This window comes from Elephas maximus, chromosome 7, assembly GCF_024166365.1.
Source record: "Elephas maximus indicus isolate mEleMax1 chromosome 7, mEleMax1 primary haplotype, whole genome shotgun sequence".
NCBI classification, from domain to species: Eukaryota; Metazoa; Chordata; class Mammalia; order Proboscidea; family Elephantidae; genus Elephas; species Elephas maximus.
This window is the reverse complement of record NC_064825.1, coordinates 125943132-125958753: the sequence shown is the minus strand read 5'-3', so window position 1 is coordinate 125958753 and position 15622 is coordinate 125943132. Positions and strand designations below refer to the sequence as shown.

The 15622-nt window shown below is 53.3% G+C and overlaps 3 protein-coding genes across 3 annotated transcripts; 2 read left to right on the top strand and 1 right to left on the bottom strand.

Moving 5' to 3' along the window:
* The first annotated feature begins 1213 nt into the window (after window positions 1-1213).
* NXF1 (nuclear RNA export factor 1) lies at window positions 1214-12112 on the top strand. The gene is made up of 21 exons (XM_049892272.1): window positions 1214-1393; window positions 3681-3861; window positions 4072-4225; window positions 4768-4851; window positions 4948-5052; window positions 5175-5255; window positions 5340-5409; window positions 5540-5628; window positions 5748-5855; window positions 6037-6146; window positions 7957-7993; window positions 8329-8397; window positions 8476-8531; window positions 8857-8964; window positions 9083-9141; window positions 9227-9342; window positions 9467-9509; window positions 10101-10173; window positions 10634-10816; window positions 11592-11652; window positions 11770-12112. Exons 1-21 carry the CDS (start codon window positions 1366-1368, stop codon window positions 11806-11808), a joined length of 1854 nt encoding a protein of 617 aa, XP_049748229.1. The 5' UTR covers window positions 1214-1365; the 3' UTR covers window positions 11809-12112.
* Window positions 12113-12147: 35 nt separating this feature from the next.
* TMEM223 (transmembrane protein 223) lies at window positions 12148-13329 on the top strand. The gene is made up of 2 exons (XM_049892276.1): window positions 12148-12523; window positions 12888-13329. Exons 1-2 carry the CDS (start codon window positions 12244-12246, stop codon window positions 13178-13180), a joined length of 573 nt encoding a protein of 190 aa, XP_049748233.1. The 5' UTR covers window positions 12148-12243; the 3' UTR covers window positions 13181-13329.
* Window positions 13330-13422: 93 nt separating this feature from the next.
* On the bottom strand, window positions 13423-15618 carry TMEM179B (transmembrane protein 179B). Its single transcript, XM_049892275.1, has 5 exons — window positions 15498-15618; window positions 14457-14644; window positions 14240-14374; window positions 13993-14071; window positions 13423-13767 (listed from the first exon to the last, which is right to left on the bottom strand). The coding sequence occupies exons 1-5, from the start codon at window positions 15591-15593 to the stop codon at window positions 13606-13608; spliced, it is 660 nt and encodes a 219-aa protein (XP_049748232.1). The 5' UTR covers window positions 15594-15618; the 3' UTR covers window positions 13423-13605.
* Window positions 15619-15622: the final 4 nt, after the last annotated feature.

Genomic DNA, 15622 nt, shown 5'->3' with positions numbered 1-15622 from the left:
CTACTCAGGATCTGTCCTAGTACCTTGGGGCCTAGGGGAGCCCCTGGCTTTTTTCACCCTGGCATTTTAATAATTCCTTGCCCCTTGGCCTCTTTTCAAGGGGCCCTGGCGGCACAGTGGTTAAGCACTCAGCTGCTAACTGAAAGATCGGCAGTTCGAACCCACCAGCTGTTGCACAGGAGAAAGATGTGGCGGTCTGCCTCTGTGAAGATGACAGCCTTGGAAACCCAATGGGGCAGTTCTGTCCTGTAGGGTTAGTATGAGTCAGAATCGAGTCACAGCGGTGAGTTTGGTTTTGGCTGTGGCCTCTCTTAAGCAAGTGGTCTTGCTTGCACCTTCGTTGTCTGCCCAGTTGACATATGACGTGGGCCTAGCACAGTGCATAGTGGTTGGGGACATTTGTGAAGTGTTTGCTAAAGCCCGGCATACACGCAGCCTCATTTGACTTGGTAACTCTTCCAGGAGAGGGATGCTTAGAAGGGAAATTTACTTCACAAATATTTGAGTTCCTGCTGTGTGCCAGGCATGGTACTGGGCCAGGAGTTGGAGGGAAAAAAAGCATGAATTAAGTCATGGTCCCTGCTGTCATTCATTCATGTGTTCTCATTAGATTCCGGTGTTCAATTTCGTGGTTATTAACACATTTTATGGGTGAGAAAAACCAGGCTCAAGGTCCCTGCTGGTAAGGGGATGGGCTAAAACTTGGTCAAATGGCTGGATCCTGCTAGGTGTCCGTGAGAGAGAAATCCCACTCCGGGGTCCGGTCTCCAGTTCCTCGGAAGCCCTTGGCGCGACCCTTCTTCCCCATTTCTCTCCGAGTCCTGGGCTGGAGCAGCCTCGAGGCCGTTGGGCTGTTCGCTGCTCCCGCGCTAACTCGAGCAGGACGGATTAACTCAATAAACAGGGTACTCGCGGGCTTCGCTGTGCTTCATTACCAATCTAGGGCGCAATTTCACCTGCGTTCGACATGAACCCCAGATGAAACTGTGCACTACAGATTAGTACGCAAAGTTAACCCCGTGCATACCGTGCTTACCGGTTAACCCGCCACTGCCCCGGAGGTGCCGGAGGAGCGCCGGCCGACGTTCGAAGAAGGTGGCGGGTGAATGGGCCTGGGATTCCGGGCTCCGAAAGCGCAGCCCTCGGAGCCGGCCCCGCCCCCAGCCGCGTCCTGCCGTTTGCGCACGCGCAGTGCGCTGCGCTAGTCCCGGCGGCCCCGCCCACCAACTGGGGACGTCGGCGGCGCGCGACGTGCTCCTCCGGGCAAATGCGGCGGTGCCGGGCGTAGAGGTGTTTCGGCCTGGGTGCCTGGGCGTTCGGACGTTTGGTGGCCCGCGCCTGAGCGTCCCTGCTTGTCGCAGCGCCATGGCCGACGAGGGGAAGTCGTACAGCGGTGAGTGCTGGTCCTCGGGCGGCGGAGCGGGGCGATCCGGGGCCGGGGTGGGCGGCGCCGGCCTAGGCCTCAGCGCCGGGGCGTGAGGCCGCGAGGGGCCCGGCGTCCGTGGGGAAGGGCGCGGGGCGGGCGGGCCGGGGGCGAGGCGGCCTCGGGAGGCCCCAGCCGCACTCGAGGTGGGCGCCGGGGTTGTTGACTCGGGAATCCTGGCGTGAGGACCTGCGGCTCGAAGCGGGTGGCTCAGGGTGGGGTGACAGGATTCCTTTGAACTGTGGGTGGTTGATGCCTGTCAGTTCAGTTTGGCGGCCCGACTCTTCCTTTAATGTGACTCAGTGTATCTGGGCTGCCGTGGTGCCCAGTTTTCTACCGCGTGTAGTCGGTATCGTACCTCTTCCTGCCGTTTGAGCTTAATGTCGTAGACCACCTATACACCACCTCGATATTCTGATCTCCTGGGTTTAGTCCAGCGTAGTGTTCATGAATCAAAAACGACGTATTGCATCGGGCAGATCTGTGCCAAAGACCATCTTAAAGTGTTAAAAAGCAAAGATGTCGCTGTGAAGACTAAGGTGCGCCTGACCCAAGCCGTGGTATTTTCAAACGTCTTATGTGTATGCGAAAGCTGGGCAAAGAATAAGGAAGATGAAAGAAGAAGCGAGGCCTTTGAATTATGGTGTTCGCAAAGAATATCGAATATACCACGGACTGCCAGAAGAACGAACAAGTCTGTTTTGGAAGAAGTACAGCCAGAACGCTCGTTAGAAGCAAGAATGGCGAGAGTTCATCTCATGTACTTCAGTCACATTATCAGGAGGGATCAGTCCCTGGAGAAGGAGATCATGCTTGGTAGAGGATCAGTCAGAAAGAGGAGACCCTCAACAAGGTGGATTGACACAGTGGCTCAAACGTAGCCATGATTGTGAGGATGGCGCAGGATCAGGCAGTGTTTTGTTCTGTGGTACCTAGGGTTGCTGCGTCGGAACTGACTTGAGGGCACCTAACAACCAACAGTGGTTAGGAGTGCATGACAGCCGAGGTTTGAATCCTGATTTGGCTGCACCAAGCTTGAGTGAGTTAATTAAACTCAGGCCTTGTCTTCCGTTATCTGTAATAAGGTAATAATAGTATCTAACTCCTAAGGTGTGTGTGTGTGTGCGCTTAAATGAGATGGTTCAAGTCAAGTTCCTGGAGCATAGTGTTTAGACTGGAGAAAACGTGCAGTGAATGTGAGCTGCTGTTGTTATTCTTTTTTTTTTTCTTCCTTCCCTGGGTCAGTTTGTTGGGGTTCACTGGTCGGAGGATACTAGGCATTAGGCAGATCTTCTTGGTTGGAGGATACCAGGCGTTAGGTAGACCTTCTTGGGGAGTCATGGACCGTTTCTTAAAAGCTATTCCTACACATCTGGATTCAGAGAATCATGTCCCTGGAGCTCATTCCAGGCTCCTTTGTTGAGCATCTGTCCTAGGCTGGAGCCGCCACTCGAGCCTGAGTCTAGGAGCTGTCCCCACAGCTAAAGGCATTTCAGGCAAAGGAAATGGAGGACTCATTCACAAAACTTCAGAGTGGCAGTTTGAGAGCAGGGAGATTTTTTAAGGTGGCCCTAAAATTGGTCATATTTGGGGTTGACATTTGGTAAAAAGTACGATTTACCAAAAGCTGATGTCATCATTGTGATTGGTTAGGTTAGGAGGTGTGAGAGAAATCAGGTTACACTGAGTAGACCTGGGAGGCTGAGAGAAAGCAGGAACTTTAAGTGACTTTGGGGGTCTGATTTGTGTCCACTTATACTTTTGGATTACCCACATTTCCACAGCCTGCTTCTCCTTTCTGTAGTACGAAATTCTGCTGTCATTTTCGAAAGCCCTACACAGTTTTCCCTGGTGGTGCAGTGGTTAAAACACTCAGCAGCTAACCAGAAGTTTTGCAGTTCGAACCCATCAGCTGCTCCACGGGAGAAAGATGTGGCAGTCTGCTGCTGTAAAGATTTACAGCCTTGGAATCTCTATTGGACACTTCTGTTCTGTCCTTATAGGGTCGCTAGGACTTGGAATAGACTCTGCAGCAACGAGTTTGGTTTTTAAACACAGTTTGCCAAGAATTTTTCCTTGAAGATGCCATCTCTCAGAGAGGGCTCTTTAGACAGGCAGAGGGGTTTGTGTGGAGGTGGCCTCTGTTATATGTATCTCGTCTAGTAGTACAGGGTGACAAATACTGTGATTGCCACACCAGGGTATCTGGACTACTGATGTGTTTCTAACTAATTTGTGTTCCTGTTTCCGATTCCAGAGCACGATGACCGTGTTAGTTTACCTCGAAGAAGAAAAGGCCGGGGTCCTTTCCGTTGGAATTATGGCGAGGGGAACCGTCGCTCTGGAAGAGGCGGTTCTGGTACTCGGTCTTCTCGCCTTGGGGAAGATGATGGCGATGTGGCGATGGTTGATGCCCAGGATGGTCCCCGAGTACGATAGTAAGTGACCAGTTGGTCTGGCTGAAATTTAGTGACCCATCAGATTCTGCAGCTCTCTTACTGTCCATACCCCTTCTCTTTCCCATTTTGAAGGATGAGAAATGCCAGAATCGGCTTAATGGTTGAACACCCTCAGCTCTAGCCATGATAACAGTGTGGAGGCCTTTGAGAAGAATTTTCTAGCACTTACGGACATTTTTTTCCTCACAGCAACCCTTATGCTGCCCGACCCAACCGTCGCGGTGATAATTGGCACGATCGAGGCCGTATCCACGTCACTGTGCGGAGAGACAGAGCTCCTCCAGAAAGGGGGGCGGCTGGCACCAGCCAGGATGGGACCTCGAAGAACTGGTTCAAGATTACAGTGAGTACCTTGGAAAAGAAGTAGGTGGTGTAGGGGAGACGGGGGCTGGGCTCACAGTGAAAGCGTTTCCTGTTTATTTCATAAAGTCAGTCTTTTCGGCTCTTTATCTTACAACTAGGCATCTGTCTGTTTTGCCTAAGGATCAGTATCGTAGAACACCAAAAAGTTGGTCTGTAGAAGGGAACAGGCAGGATGGGGGTACCATCTACAGGGAAACATGGTAACTGTGCTTGGGAGATAGAGAAACTCCTGGCTGTCTCAATTAGAATCCCTGGAGTTCTCAGAGGGGCAGGCAAGGTGTAAACGATAATCTTGGAGCTTTTAGAACCAAAAGTTTTTATTCTTTTGCAAAAAAAGTTTAAGTGGACAGGAAGCAAGTTAAGGGGTTCACATCTAACTTAAATAATGAGCATATGTCTAGTCCTCTTCTTAGAAAATCTTTTAAAAGCTTGGCAGAAGGCCTGAAAAAGCCACTAGGTTGGGTTTGCTCTTCTACCTTAGTTACGTATTGTTGTTCTCTTTTTTTTCTTTTTCCTTTTTAGATTCCTTATGGCAGAAAATACGACAAGGCCTGGCTGCTGAGCTTGATTCAGAGCAAGTGCAGTGTTCCCTTCACTCCTGTCGAGGTGAAATAAGGCCTCAGTCTCAGGCTGGTGGGGCACCTTGGAGGGCAGAAGGGGTCTGGGCTCTAAGTCTAATGCTGCTATTTCTGCTTCTTACAGTTTCACTATGAGAACACACGGGCCCAATTTTTTGTTGAAGATGCCAGCACCGCCTCTGCACTGAAGGCTGTCAACTATAAGATTTTGGATCGGGAGAACCGAAGGGTATGTGTAGAGGGCCCTGGCTTGGCGGGATATGGGGACTGGTGCACAGGGCAGGGACTGGGTCTTAGCACTGGGGCTTGGACTTCCTGGGGTTTACCCTGCCCTTTGTTTCTTCCCTGCAGATATCAATCATCATCAACCCCTCAGCTCCACCCCAAACGGTGCAGAACGAGCTGAAGCCAGAACAAGTAGAGCAGCTAAAGGTGAGGCAGGCTCGAGCAATGTGTTTCCACCCCATCCCCACACACATCCCCAGTCACAGCTGAACCTTTTCTCTTTCTCTCTAGCTGATCATGAGCAAAAGATATGATGGCTCCCAGCAAGCACTGGACCTCAAGGGCCTCCGTACCGACCCAGGTATAGTTGATAGCACTAATTGTCAGCTAGGTGAAGGCAGACGGGATCTCCCAGGGAGAATGTCTGGTGCTGATGCTGGCCTGGACAAGCCCTTTCAGAGTGATGTTTCCTTTCTTTCTGCTTCCCGAAGATTTGGTCGCCCAGAACATTGACGTTGTCCTGAATCGTAGAAGCTGTATGGCGGCGTCCCTGCGAATCATTGAAGAGAACATCCCTGAGGTAAGGCGTGAGGCCTTTGGCCCAGTATTTGGCTTGAAGAAGTAGGATGGGGCTGGGGGACAGATTTGTCTCAGTCCTGACACCGGCAGCACTTCCTTTAAACTCTTCTCTCCTCACAGCTATTGTCTTTGAACTTGAGCAACAACAAGCTATACCGGCTGGATGATCTGTCTAGCATAGTGCAGAAAGCACCCAACCTAAAGATCCTAAACCTCTCTGGAAATGAGGTGAAAATTGAGAGTCTGCTTGTGTTTTTAATGAGGTGGGAGGAGGGTGGAGAGGGTTTGCCTGGTGATGATGGGAGGCAAGGGATGGGTCTTAGAGATGAGCATAGGGACTTGGGGTGTAGGGATCTGCTGGCTCTCTTTACCGGTCTCTTCACCTCTCTTTCCTTCCATCTGTCTGCAGTTGAAGTCCGAGCGGGAGTTGGACAAGGTAAAAGCGTTGAAGCTAGAAGAGCTGTGGCTCGATGGAAACCCCTTGTGCGACACCTTCCGAGACCAGTCCACCTACATCAGGTCAGTTGCAGCCTCTGTCTCCCCTCCTGGGGACCTTCACCCCCTGGGAGGCTGAGTTAATGCACCCTGACCAGTGCCCGTCTGCAGGAGATGTGCAGCCCTGAGCTGGAACCACCTGTCCATTGGGAGGATCACATACTCCTCCCTGCCCGTGTCTCCCAGCTTTGCCCCCAGGTCTCCTTTCCTTCCTTCTCACCTGCCTACCCATTTGCCTGGTTCTACAGCCTTTCTTCTTCCTTCCTGCACACAGCCTTTTCTAGAATTTCCCTACCCTGTTCCAAGATGATGGCATCTCCCTTTCCTGGCATGACCAGGGGAGTGTCTTGTACCTGCCCCAGATATTGGGTTGCCTTGTGGCCAAGAGCCTGGTATCCCTGGGCTCAGAAAGCCCTCCCTACTGGGACTTTCTGCTGAAATGGGCCTTCCCTCCTGTGATGGCCCCTCTTGCCTTTGTGCCAAGAGGGACCCCCCTTCTCCTGTCTGCATACCCAAGGCTGTTGCCTGGGCTTTCCTGGCCATGCTGAGGTTGAGGCCTCCTGGGGGCTGGTGCCATGCATTCTGTCTCTTGCCAAATGCTGTGAGCTGGCCCTCCCTGGAGAAGAAACCTGGGTTCCCCAAGACCTGTGACCAAAGCCGGGGCCCCGCCAGTAGGCGGGGGAATCCCAAGCCAGCTGCTGGGCGTGGAGGCCATGGGGGCATAGGCTACCAAGGAGACAGAACTGACGCTCGCGGGGGGCACAGCCCCTCCCTCACATCACACCTCATATCACCCTGATTGGCCCCGGAGGATGGCTGGTTAGCCAGAGACGGGTAAGATTCCTCAGGGAAGGAACAACCTAAGACAGGCACAGTCGCAGAGGGGCCATCAGGAGAGAACTTGGGGGCCGACAGAGGTGGGGCACAGACCCTTACCCCCCCCAACTTTGCAGGGGCTCAAGCCCTTCTGAGGGAGGTCTCCTGCCCCCATGGCTGCTTTGTTTCCCGCGCCCAGCTCAGAGCGGGACCCAGGTAGCAGACAGAGACCTGGCCAACAGCAGCTGCCCACCTGCCACAGCAAAGATTTGTTTCCTGTTTCTACCTTGGAGCATGGGGAAAGGGGCAGCTGAAGGAAAGGGCTGTGGCAGGGTGCCTTTGCCCTGTTTTTTCCCTTTTTTCTAAATGCTTCCTTGCCTTGTAGTTCTTTCCCTTTCTCTTTGCTTTTTCTTTCCCTTTTCTCTCTGCTTCCCTCTATTTCCCCATCTCTCGCTTGCCCCTGCCCCATCTTGCTTTTCTTCTCTTTCTGTTTTCCTCTTTCTCTTCTTTTGGCTCCCCTCTTCCTGAGCCCTGCCTTGCTCCTCTCCCTGCCCCAACATCTTGTGCCATCCCTGTGGTGTGTCCTGGTTTTGGCCAAGGCCAGACCTGGCAGAACTGATGGACACCTGGTGAGGCAGCGGAGCCCCTGGGCTCCCACCCCATTCCCTCCTCCCGGGGCTGCACAGGTGAGTAGGTGGAAGGTAAGGGGGCAGGGAGGGGAAGGAGGGCCTGGGCTTAAAGCCTGGGCTGCGGGTGCTGCTACTGTGGCACTCGGGGTCAGGCAGAAAGAGAGAGAGAGAGAGAGTCAGCCTTCAAGGCAGTCCATTTTTGGGTGCCCCGGGCAGGGTGGGGTAGGAGCTCAAGGGCCATTTCCCCCTGAGCTCAGAGGCTAGGGAGGCGTGGAGGGTGGACAGGGTGGGATGGGCTGTCCCTCGGGTGTTGGTATATTTGCTCCTAGAGCAGCCCAGGAGGCACGGTGGCTCTGAAGCATCACTCACTTCTGTCCCGTTCTTGACAGCGCCATTCGCGAAAGATTCCCCAAGTTATTACGCCTGGTGAGTCCATAACTGCTTTAATTTCCTTCTAACGAGCACAGCATCTGCCACATCCAAGGTCTCATCTGACGTGCTTTTTTGTGTGACCGTTACTTTGGGAATGTGGACCCTTTTGAACACCTGACAAAGGTGGTAGTCCTTCCCAGAAAAATGCCCATACGCAAAAGCTGCATATATCAGTGATTCTGGACCCTAGGATGAAGACTCTGATTGGTCCTGCCTGTGCATTTCCCCTGCCTCTTCTATAGTTGACCTCTGACCTGCCACGGTTAGCTCTTCCATCTACTCGTCCAGCCTTTTGTCTCTGGTTTACGCTGTCAATTTTCACTTCCCAGGACGGCCATGAGTTACCCCCGCCAATTGCTTTTGATGTTGAAGCCCCCACGATGCTACCTCCCTGCAAGGTGAGAAGCCAGGACAGAGTTCTGACTTGTGGTGGGGATAGTGTTGGTTACATGCTCCTAATACCTGTTTGGTTCCAGGGAAGCTATTTTGGAACGGAGAATCTGAAGAGTCTGGTCCTGCATTTCCTGCAGCAGTAAGTATCCAGGGCCCTGAGGCTGGGGAGAGCTGGGCTAGCCCAAGCACATTCTTGAGAGCTTCTGGGTCTCCCTGTGACTTCAAAGGAGCTCTGGTAGCAGAGTGGTTAAGTGAAAGGGTCGGGAGTTTGAACCCCCCAGCCGCTCCATGGGAGAAAGATGTGGCAGTCCACTTCCGTAAAGATTTACAGCTTTGGAAACCCTATGGGGCAGTTCTACTCTGTCCAGCCCTGTAGGGTCGCTATGAGTCAGAATTGACTCAGTGGCAATGGGTTGTGGCTCCAGACTGCGGAGCTCAGGCTTGTCCTTTTGCTTTCCCCACAGATACTATGGAATTTATGACTCTGGAGACCGGCAGGGACTCTTAGATGCCTACCACGATGGGGCTTGCTGCTCCCTGAGCATTCCTTTCACCCCCCAGAATCCTAACCGGTGAGCATCCTAGCCCAGAGCCTGCCCAGAACTGCAGGGCTTCCCAGCAGATCCAGACCAGCACCTGCTAGCAACCACACTGCTCTGACCACTGCCTACTTTCCTCTTTTTCCCCCAGAAGCAACTTGGCTGAGTACTTCAAGGATAGCAGGAATGTGAAGAAACTTAAAGACCCTAGTAAGTGTGTGATGTGAACCAAGCAGGGTGGGCAGAGGGGTGTGGCCTCGGTAGTGGAGCTCAGCCTCCTGATCTTGGTCCACAGGCCTGCGGTTCCGCCTGCTAAAGCACACACGCCTCAACGTTGTTGCCTTCCTCAATGAGTTGCCCAGAACTCAGCATGACATCAATTCCTTCGTGGTAGACATAAGCGCCCAGACTGTAAGCACCTGTTTCTTCCCTGACAGAAGCCCCAGAATTGGGGGCTGAGAGGGCTAAGAAGTGGGGTGGAGGGGCTGAGGCTGTGGCTGGAAAGCCTAAGTTGTAATTGATGGTACTTCTGCAGAGCACGTTGCTGTGTTTTTCCGTCAGTGGGGTCTTCAAGGAAGGTAAGGATTCTTTGATTCCTTCCCGAATTTGTAGAGGGCCTTCACCCAGCTAGACTTCCTTAAGCACTCTCAGCTTCCCAGTTGCTGTTTCTTCCCTGACCTCCCCTCATTCTGCCTGTCAACCGTCTTGGTTTGGCCTATCCTCTCTGCCTGTCTCTCCTGTTTGGGATGTGACAAATGCCTGAGGATTAGGAGGACACATGATGGGTCTTTGGAGTCAGGTGGGAATGAGTTTCCATCCCAGCCCTGGTTGTGTGTGTTGGCAAGTTGCATTTCTTTTGCACCTCAGAGTCTTTACAGGGGCTTAGTAAGAGCCATCTCACAGTGGTGCTGGGGGAGTCAGTGAGGTGTAACTTAGGAAGTACTTGACGCAGGGCCTGGCACACAGGGGCCCTGTCAGTGGTAATAGTTGTTACTGTGGTTGTCCTCCCTGACCTCTGGCACATCACCCCACCCCTGCTCCCCAGTACATAATCGTCCCTGTCTGGTCCATTTTGGTCCTTTGTATGAAATAAGACCGTGACTCGAGAAGATGTTTGTAAATAAAGCATGAACGACTCTAAGGGGTCACTGCCTTTGCTACCATTGCAGTGGATGGAAAGTCTCGGGATTCTTTGCGAGCCTTCACCCGGACGTTCATTGCTGTTCCTGCCAGCAATTCAGGGTAAGTGTTCTGCTTACCATGTGGGGTGGCAATTAGCGGTGGAATTAGTCCTCAGGGATATTTTCAGAATTTCAGAAAGGCAGGGGGTAATCAGAGGAGGTAGCTAACATGGGGTTTAGGAGGAGCCATAGCTCTCTCGGGGTCGGACTGTCTTGAGTTTTCATCCTGGCCTCACCACCTCCAGCTATGGTGAAGTTTTCTAATCTGTAAATTGGTGTAACAGTGTTGAGTGCTAAAGCTTATTACGAAATGACGGCTAAAAACTGTCCCTGGGTTGTAGAAGATAATCCTTCCAAACCCAGTCTGTCGGTGGGGGTAAATGATAAATGGTAACAGCTAGGAGGGAAGGGGACCTTGTAGGTACTGAAGGAACCTGAGTTTTGAGAGTCAGTGGGAATGGGAACGATGAGAGGATGAGGTGGTCTGTCCAACTCTATGAGGTGCTTTTTCTGTCCCCAAGGCTGTGCATCGTAAATGACGAGCTGTTTGTGCGGAATGCCAGCCCAGAAGAGATCCAGAGAGCTTTCGCCATGCCTGCCCCCACACCTTCCTCCAGCCCAGTGCCCACCCTTTCCCCGGAGCAACAGGAAATGTTGCAGGCATTCTCTACCCAATCTGGCATGAACCTCGAGTGGTCCCAGAAGTGAGTGCTGGGCATGTGTAGGCATCGGGGTAAACTGAGGTAGGGCTGGTAGTGAATAATAAGAGCCTGAAATTTTAAAAGCCAAAACATTTTTGTTGCTTAAAAAAAGGTGGCCCATAAAAACTGGCTTGCACATAAATGCGCATAACAAATTTCATGAACAAAACCAAGTCCCTTTTTACATACTCTTCTGCAACTTGGTTTTTTTTTACCTAGGCCGTAAACATTTTTTTCCTAGCAGTATAAAAACTACCTTGTTCTTGACAGCGATTTAATATTTCTTTGAATTTGATGGACCATTGATATTTGTATTTTTACAACTTTCTTGTTTTTATAAATAGTACAAGAATGTGTAAGAATACATATTGTTGTTAGATTCTATCAAGTCAGTGTGACTCAGCAATCTCACGTACAACAGAACGAAACACTGCCCAGTCATGCTCCATCCTCACAGTTGTTGCTTTGTTTGAGCCCATTTGTTGGCAACTACCGTGTCAATCCATCTCATTGAGGATGGTCTTCATTTTCACTGACTCTCTACTTTACCAAGCACGATGTTCTCCAGGGACTGGTCCCTCCTGATAACATATCCAAAGTACGTGAGATGAAGTCTCGCCATTCTCACTTCTGAGAAGCATTCTGGCTGTACTTCTTCCAAAACAAATTTATTCAAATGTAATTGTTGGCAAAGGGGGAGAGTGTTTCTACAAAGTGGATTTTGAAATAGCACTTAAGAGGTTAGAGTGACTGTATTTTGGCTCTTCCTCCACTTCAGGTGCCTTCAGGACAATGACTGGGACTACACCAGATCTGCACAGGTCTTCACACAACTCAAGGTAACCTTTGGAAATAACAGTGGCAAAAAGACGGAGACCTCTGGGTCTTAAAGAAGGCCAAGCAAGCCGAGGGGCTGGGACAGGCTTCCTGTCTGCTGACCTTTCATTTCTCCCCAGGCTGAGGGCAAGATCCCGGAGGTGGCATTCATGAAGTGATTCCTCCGGTTCCCTAGAAGCCCCCCTGTAAATAGCCCTCGGATATCGTCGCTTCTTCTTCGTTGTCTCCTCCTCCCCGGCCTGAGGCCACCTTGTGACTGTGACCAAGGAGGGATGGCTGCTGGATCCCTCTCCTCTCCTGCCTTCTGGAAGACTTCCGGGAGATTGAGCCTCAGTGGTGCCAGGAAGCCAAAGCTTACTTTGTAGAACTGACACTAAACTACCCGAAGGACCTAGGTGCTTTGTGTACTTAACCCCAGAATCCTCCGTACTTTTTAAGATAAAGAGTGACGTTGTGTCCGTGTCCGGTGCTGGCTTGCTGTCCCCGTCCTCCCGGCGGGGGCGGGGCGCTGCGCTCCGGCTCCCCGTGCGTGGCCGGCGTCGGGGCGGACGCCGCAGGAAGTCCCGCCCCGGAAGGGGCGGGCCCGGCCGGCCATGGCGTCCTGGCGGCTGCGGGCGGCGCTGCGGCTCCCGCTCGCGCGCCGGGCCCTGCGTGACGCCGCCCCGGCCCGGGACGTGCTGCTGTTCCAGCACGAGCGGGGCCGCTTCTTCGTAGTCCTCGGGCTGTTCTGCGCCGGCCAGGGCGTCTTCTGGACCTCCCTGGCCGCGGCCGCCGTGTTCCGCCCTCCGGCCGCGGAGGCCCCGGAGCCCCGCCGCTCCGACCTGCGCTCCGCGCTCTGGCGCTACGGCCTGGCCGTCGGCTGCGGCGCCATCGGTAAGGCGGGGCTGGCTTCCCGGCCCGGGGACGCGGGAGGCTGGGCAGGACCCTCCCTGTCAGGCCAGGAGAGGAGCGCGGAGCACCCACGCCACGGAAGGAGCACCCACGCCACGGAAGGACCACCTACACACCTTAGGCTGCGGCTGCCCCTTCCGCAGCCTGGCGCCTGGAGCACGTTACCTTTAAAACGAGGGTGGCCCGCGTTAGGGTTGTTAGGATGACTGACACAAGGTTCTGGGGTACAAGTGGAGCTCAGTAAAGGTTCCTCTCGTTACGATTATGTTTCTTCAGGGGGGCACTGGAAGGGCGGGGCCTCACCCTCCAGTGAAAACTCCCACCAGAGTCTTGGCTCTTCCTGCAGGGATCCTGGTGCTTGGTGCTGGTCTTCTCTTCTCACTCCGCTCTGTGCGTTCAGTGATGCTGCGGGCTGGAGGGCAGCAGGTGACCCTCACTACTCATGCCCCCTTTGGCTTGGGGGCCCATTTCACTGTTCCCCTGAGCCAAGTCTCCTGCATGGCTCACCGGAGTGAAGTCCCCGCCATGTTGCCCCTGAAGGTCAAAGGCCGGCGCTTCTACTTCCTCTTGGACAAAGCTGGACACTTCCCCAATGTGCAACTCTTTGACAATACTGTGGGTGCCTACAGGAGCTTGTAAACGGGAAACCTTGGGTCACCCCTCCCAGAGGGGGATAAACGGAACCTTAAGGAGAGAGTGACAACCAGGGTCACGCAAGGGGGTGTGAGAGTCATAAGCAGAGAATAAAGCTGTGGTTGTCCCAGGCTCTCCCAGAGAGGCTGATAGCATCTCTGAGTTTTCATCCATGTCTGTTGAGCCTTCACGCCTTCCTCCCACCCACCTGCCTACAGTGCTCTAACACCCAAAACTCAGTACCAAGATGGAGGCACAAAGTCATATAATATTTTGGTACAAAAACAGCCACAGAGCAAGAGGTGGCTGTGTCATGTTTCCCTTGTGGAGGGAACACAGGCCCTCAGCAAGAGTGGGGCTGCAAGGGGGCAGGAGGATGGCAGGCACTTGAGCACGGAGTCTGGCTGCAGGAAGCACTGTCTGGTTACTCCTCAGGAATGGGGAAGGGGGGGCCCAAAGAGGGCATCTGTCTCAGAGCTCCACTCAGGGTCCCCCTTCTCCAGAGGCCGGTATGGGGCGGCTTCCAACTTCCACTGCACAACCTGGACCACCAAGACCACACACCACAATATCAGACTCACCCACGAAGAGGTCTGTGGGAGACAAGAGCAGGAGTGTGAAGAGTGAAACATCTCAAATCCAGCTCTTCCCACCCCATGCTGCTCTTCTCTGCTGTATTAGGCTGACATTCTCGCAGCTCCCCTCAGCCGCTCTCTGGTGAGCCACACTCCCAGTATATTTTGGTTAGAGACAGTTATATGACTGTTTCCCCGTGTATTCTTCAATATTTCTAGGACTTTTGTATCCCAGGGCCTCACTTCAGCATTATGTAGGTTGAAGTAAAACTGCATGGCGGTTCCAGGGGGTGTCCATGAAATTTTCTGGGCTTCTGGGCAGCTGTGAGATGAAAGACACAGTTGATGAGGAGGGGGGTGGTTAATAAACCCCAAGCCCACCTGTCCTTGGCAATGAAAGCAGCTGAAGGTGGATGAAAAGGGAGGTTATAGGAACCCCTCTGCAGAGGGAAGGTACTTAGCACCAATCAGGCCTCCCTCCCGCTATTACCTAGATGTAATGTTCAAGGAGATGATGGAGTTGCAGAGAGATCGGGTGCCAAATCGAAGGATACAGGCGGTCACTAGTACCAGGAAGATGGCTATGGATGAAATGGCCAGCGCAATGCGGAGCCCTATTGGGCCTCTGAGGGGGGAGAGAGAGAGCCTTGTAAGTGAGATGAGACTCTTTCCATCTTAACCCCTGACCCTCAGAGTGGGGCAGTCACCTGTAGGAGTCTTCGATGCAGCTGCTGTAGACCCAGAAGAGCAGAAGCAAGAGGCAGTAGAGGGCAAGGAGGCCAGAGGCCCCAGCCACAAAGTAGCACAGGGATGGGGCCGAAGGATGGGATAAGGCCAGTGAGGAGCCATTCAGGGCCACCACACCATACAGGGGGCAGTGGCCACTGAAGGAGCCCTGTGGAGAAAAAATGCTGAGACCTGGATTTCAGGTCAGTACCTCTGGATGCAGGCTTTATGGCAGGTGGTAGGGATAACCTAGGCCAAGGCCATCTTAGGAAATTATCTGTGCAGTGTCCGTTTTTGCTTCTGGGTCAGGCGGGTGTAGAGAGGGCCTGCTGGGGAATCAAACCTGCAGTGGCCAGAAGGATCAGGAGGTGGGCAGTGGTCATAGAAAACAGCTTCAGAGAAACCTCGCAAGTTCTGGTCTCCCCTCTGCAGAAATCCTAGAGTAAACCCAGACCTTGTGGAGCCTTCAACAAGTAATTACTGTCTCAGATGTTCTCTAATCTGTAAAATAGACACTAGACTGTCTACTTCACAGAGATTAAATGAGCCCATACATAACAACATGTTTATTAACAAGATTGCCTGAGAGGAGTCTTTTTTACATCACTGTTTCGTCATTTAACACATTGTTGCCATCATGTGACAGTGTGTTCACCTCCACTACACTAGGCACGTTTCTCGCCACAGCTCAGCACAATCGGTTTCTGATTTAACGAACGTACGCAAGGGCTGGGCCGACTTCTAGTCCAGAACCAGGGAAAAGCTATGCCTGGAGCTCTAAGACGCTCCTGAGGACTCGGTTCTTTCTACGAGGAAACGACTTCGGAGGATGACCTGGCCTGGCAGGGCTGCGGAGCTCGATTAGCGTCGCCGCGGCTCCGCGGTAAACAGCCGAGAAGCAGCGCGCCGGGCGCGGCCGGCCCGGAAGACCACCACAAGGCCGCAGGAGACTCCGTCTCCGGGGCGGCCGCCCCCCACCTGTCCGTCCCGACCCCAAGGTTGTCCCCGCCCCGCAGCCGCACCTGGGTCCGGGTCAGCGCCGCGGCCGCCACGGCCCCGCTTAGGAAGGCGGCAGCGAAGAGCGCGAGCTCGACACGCTGCGGCCAGGGCAGCGCCATGGTGCCCTCGCCACTCAACCGCCCAAGCC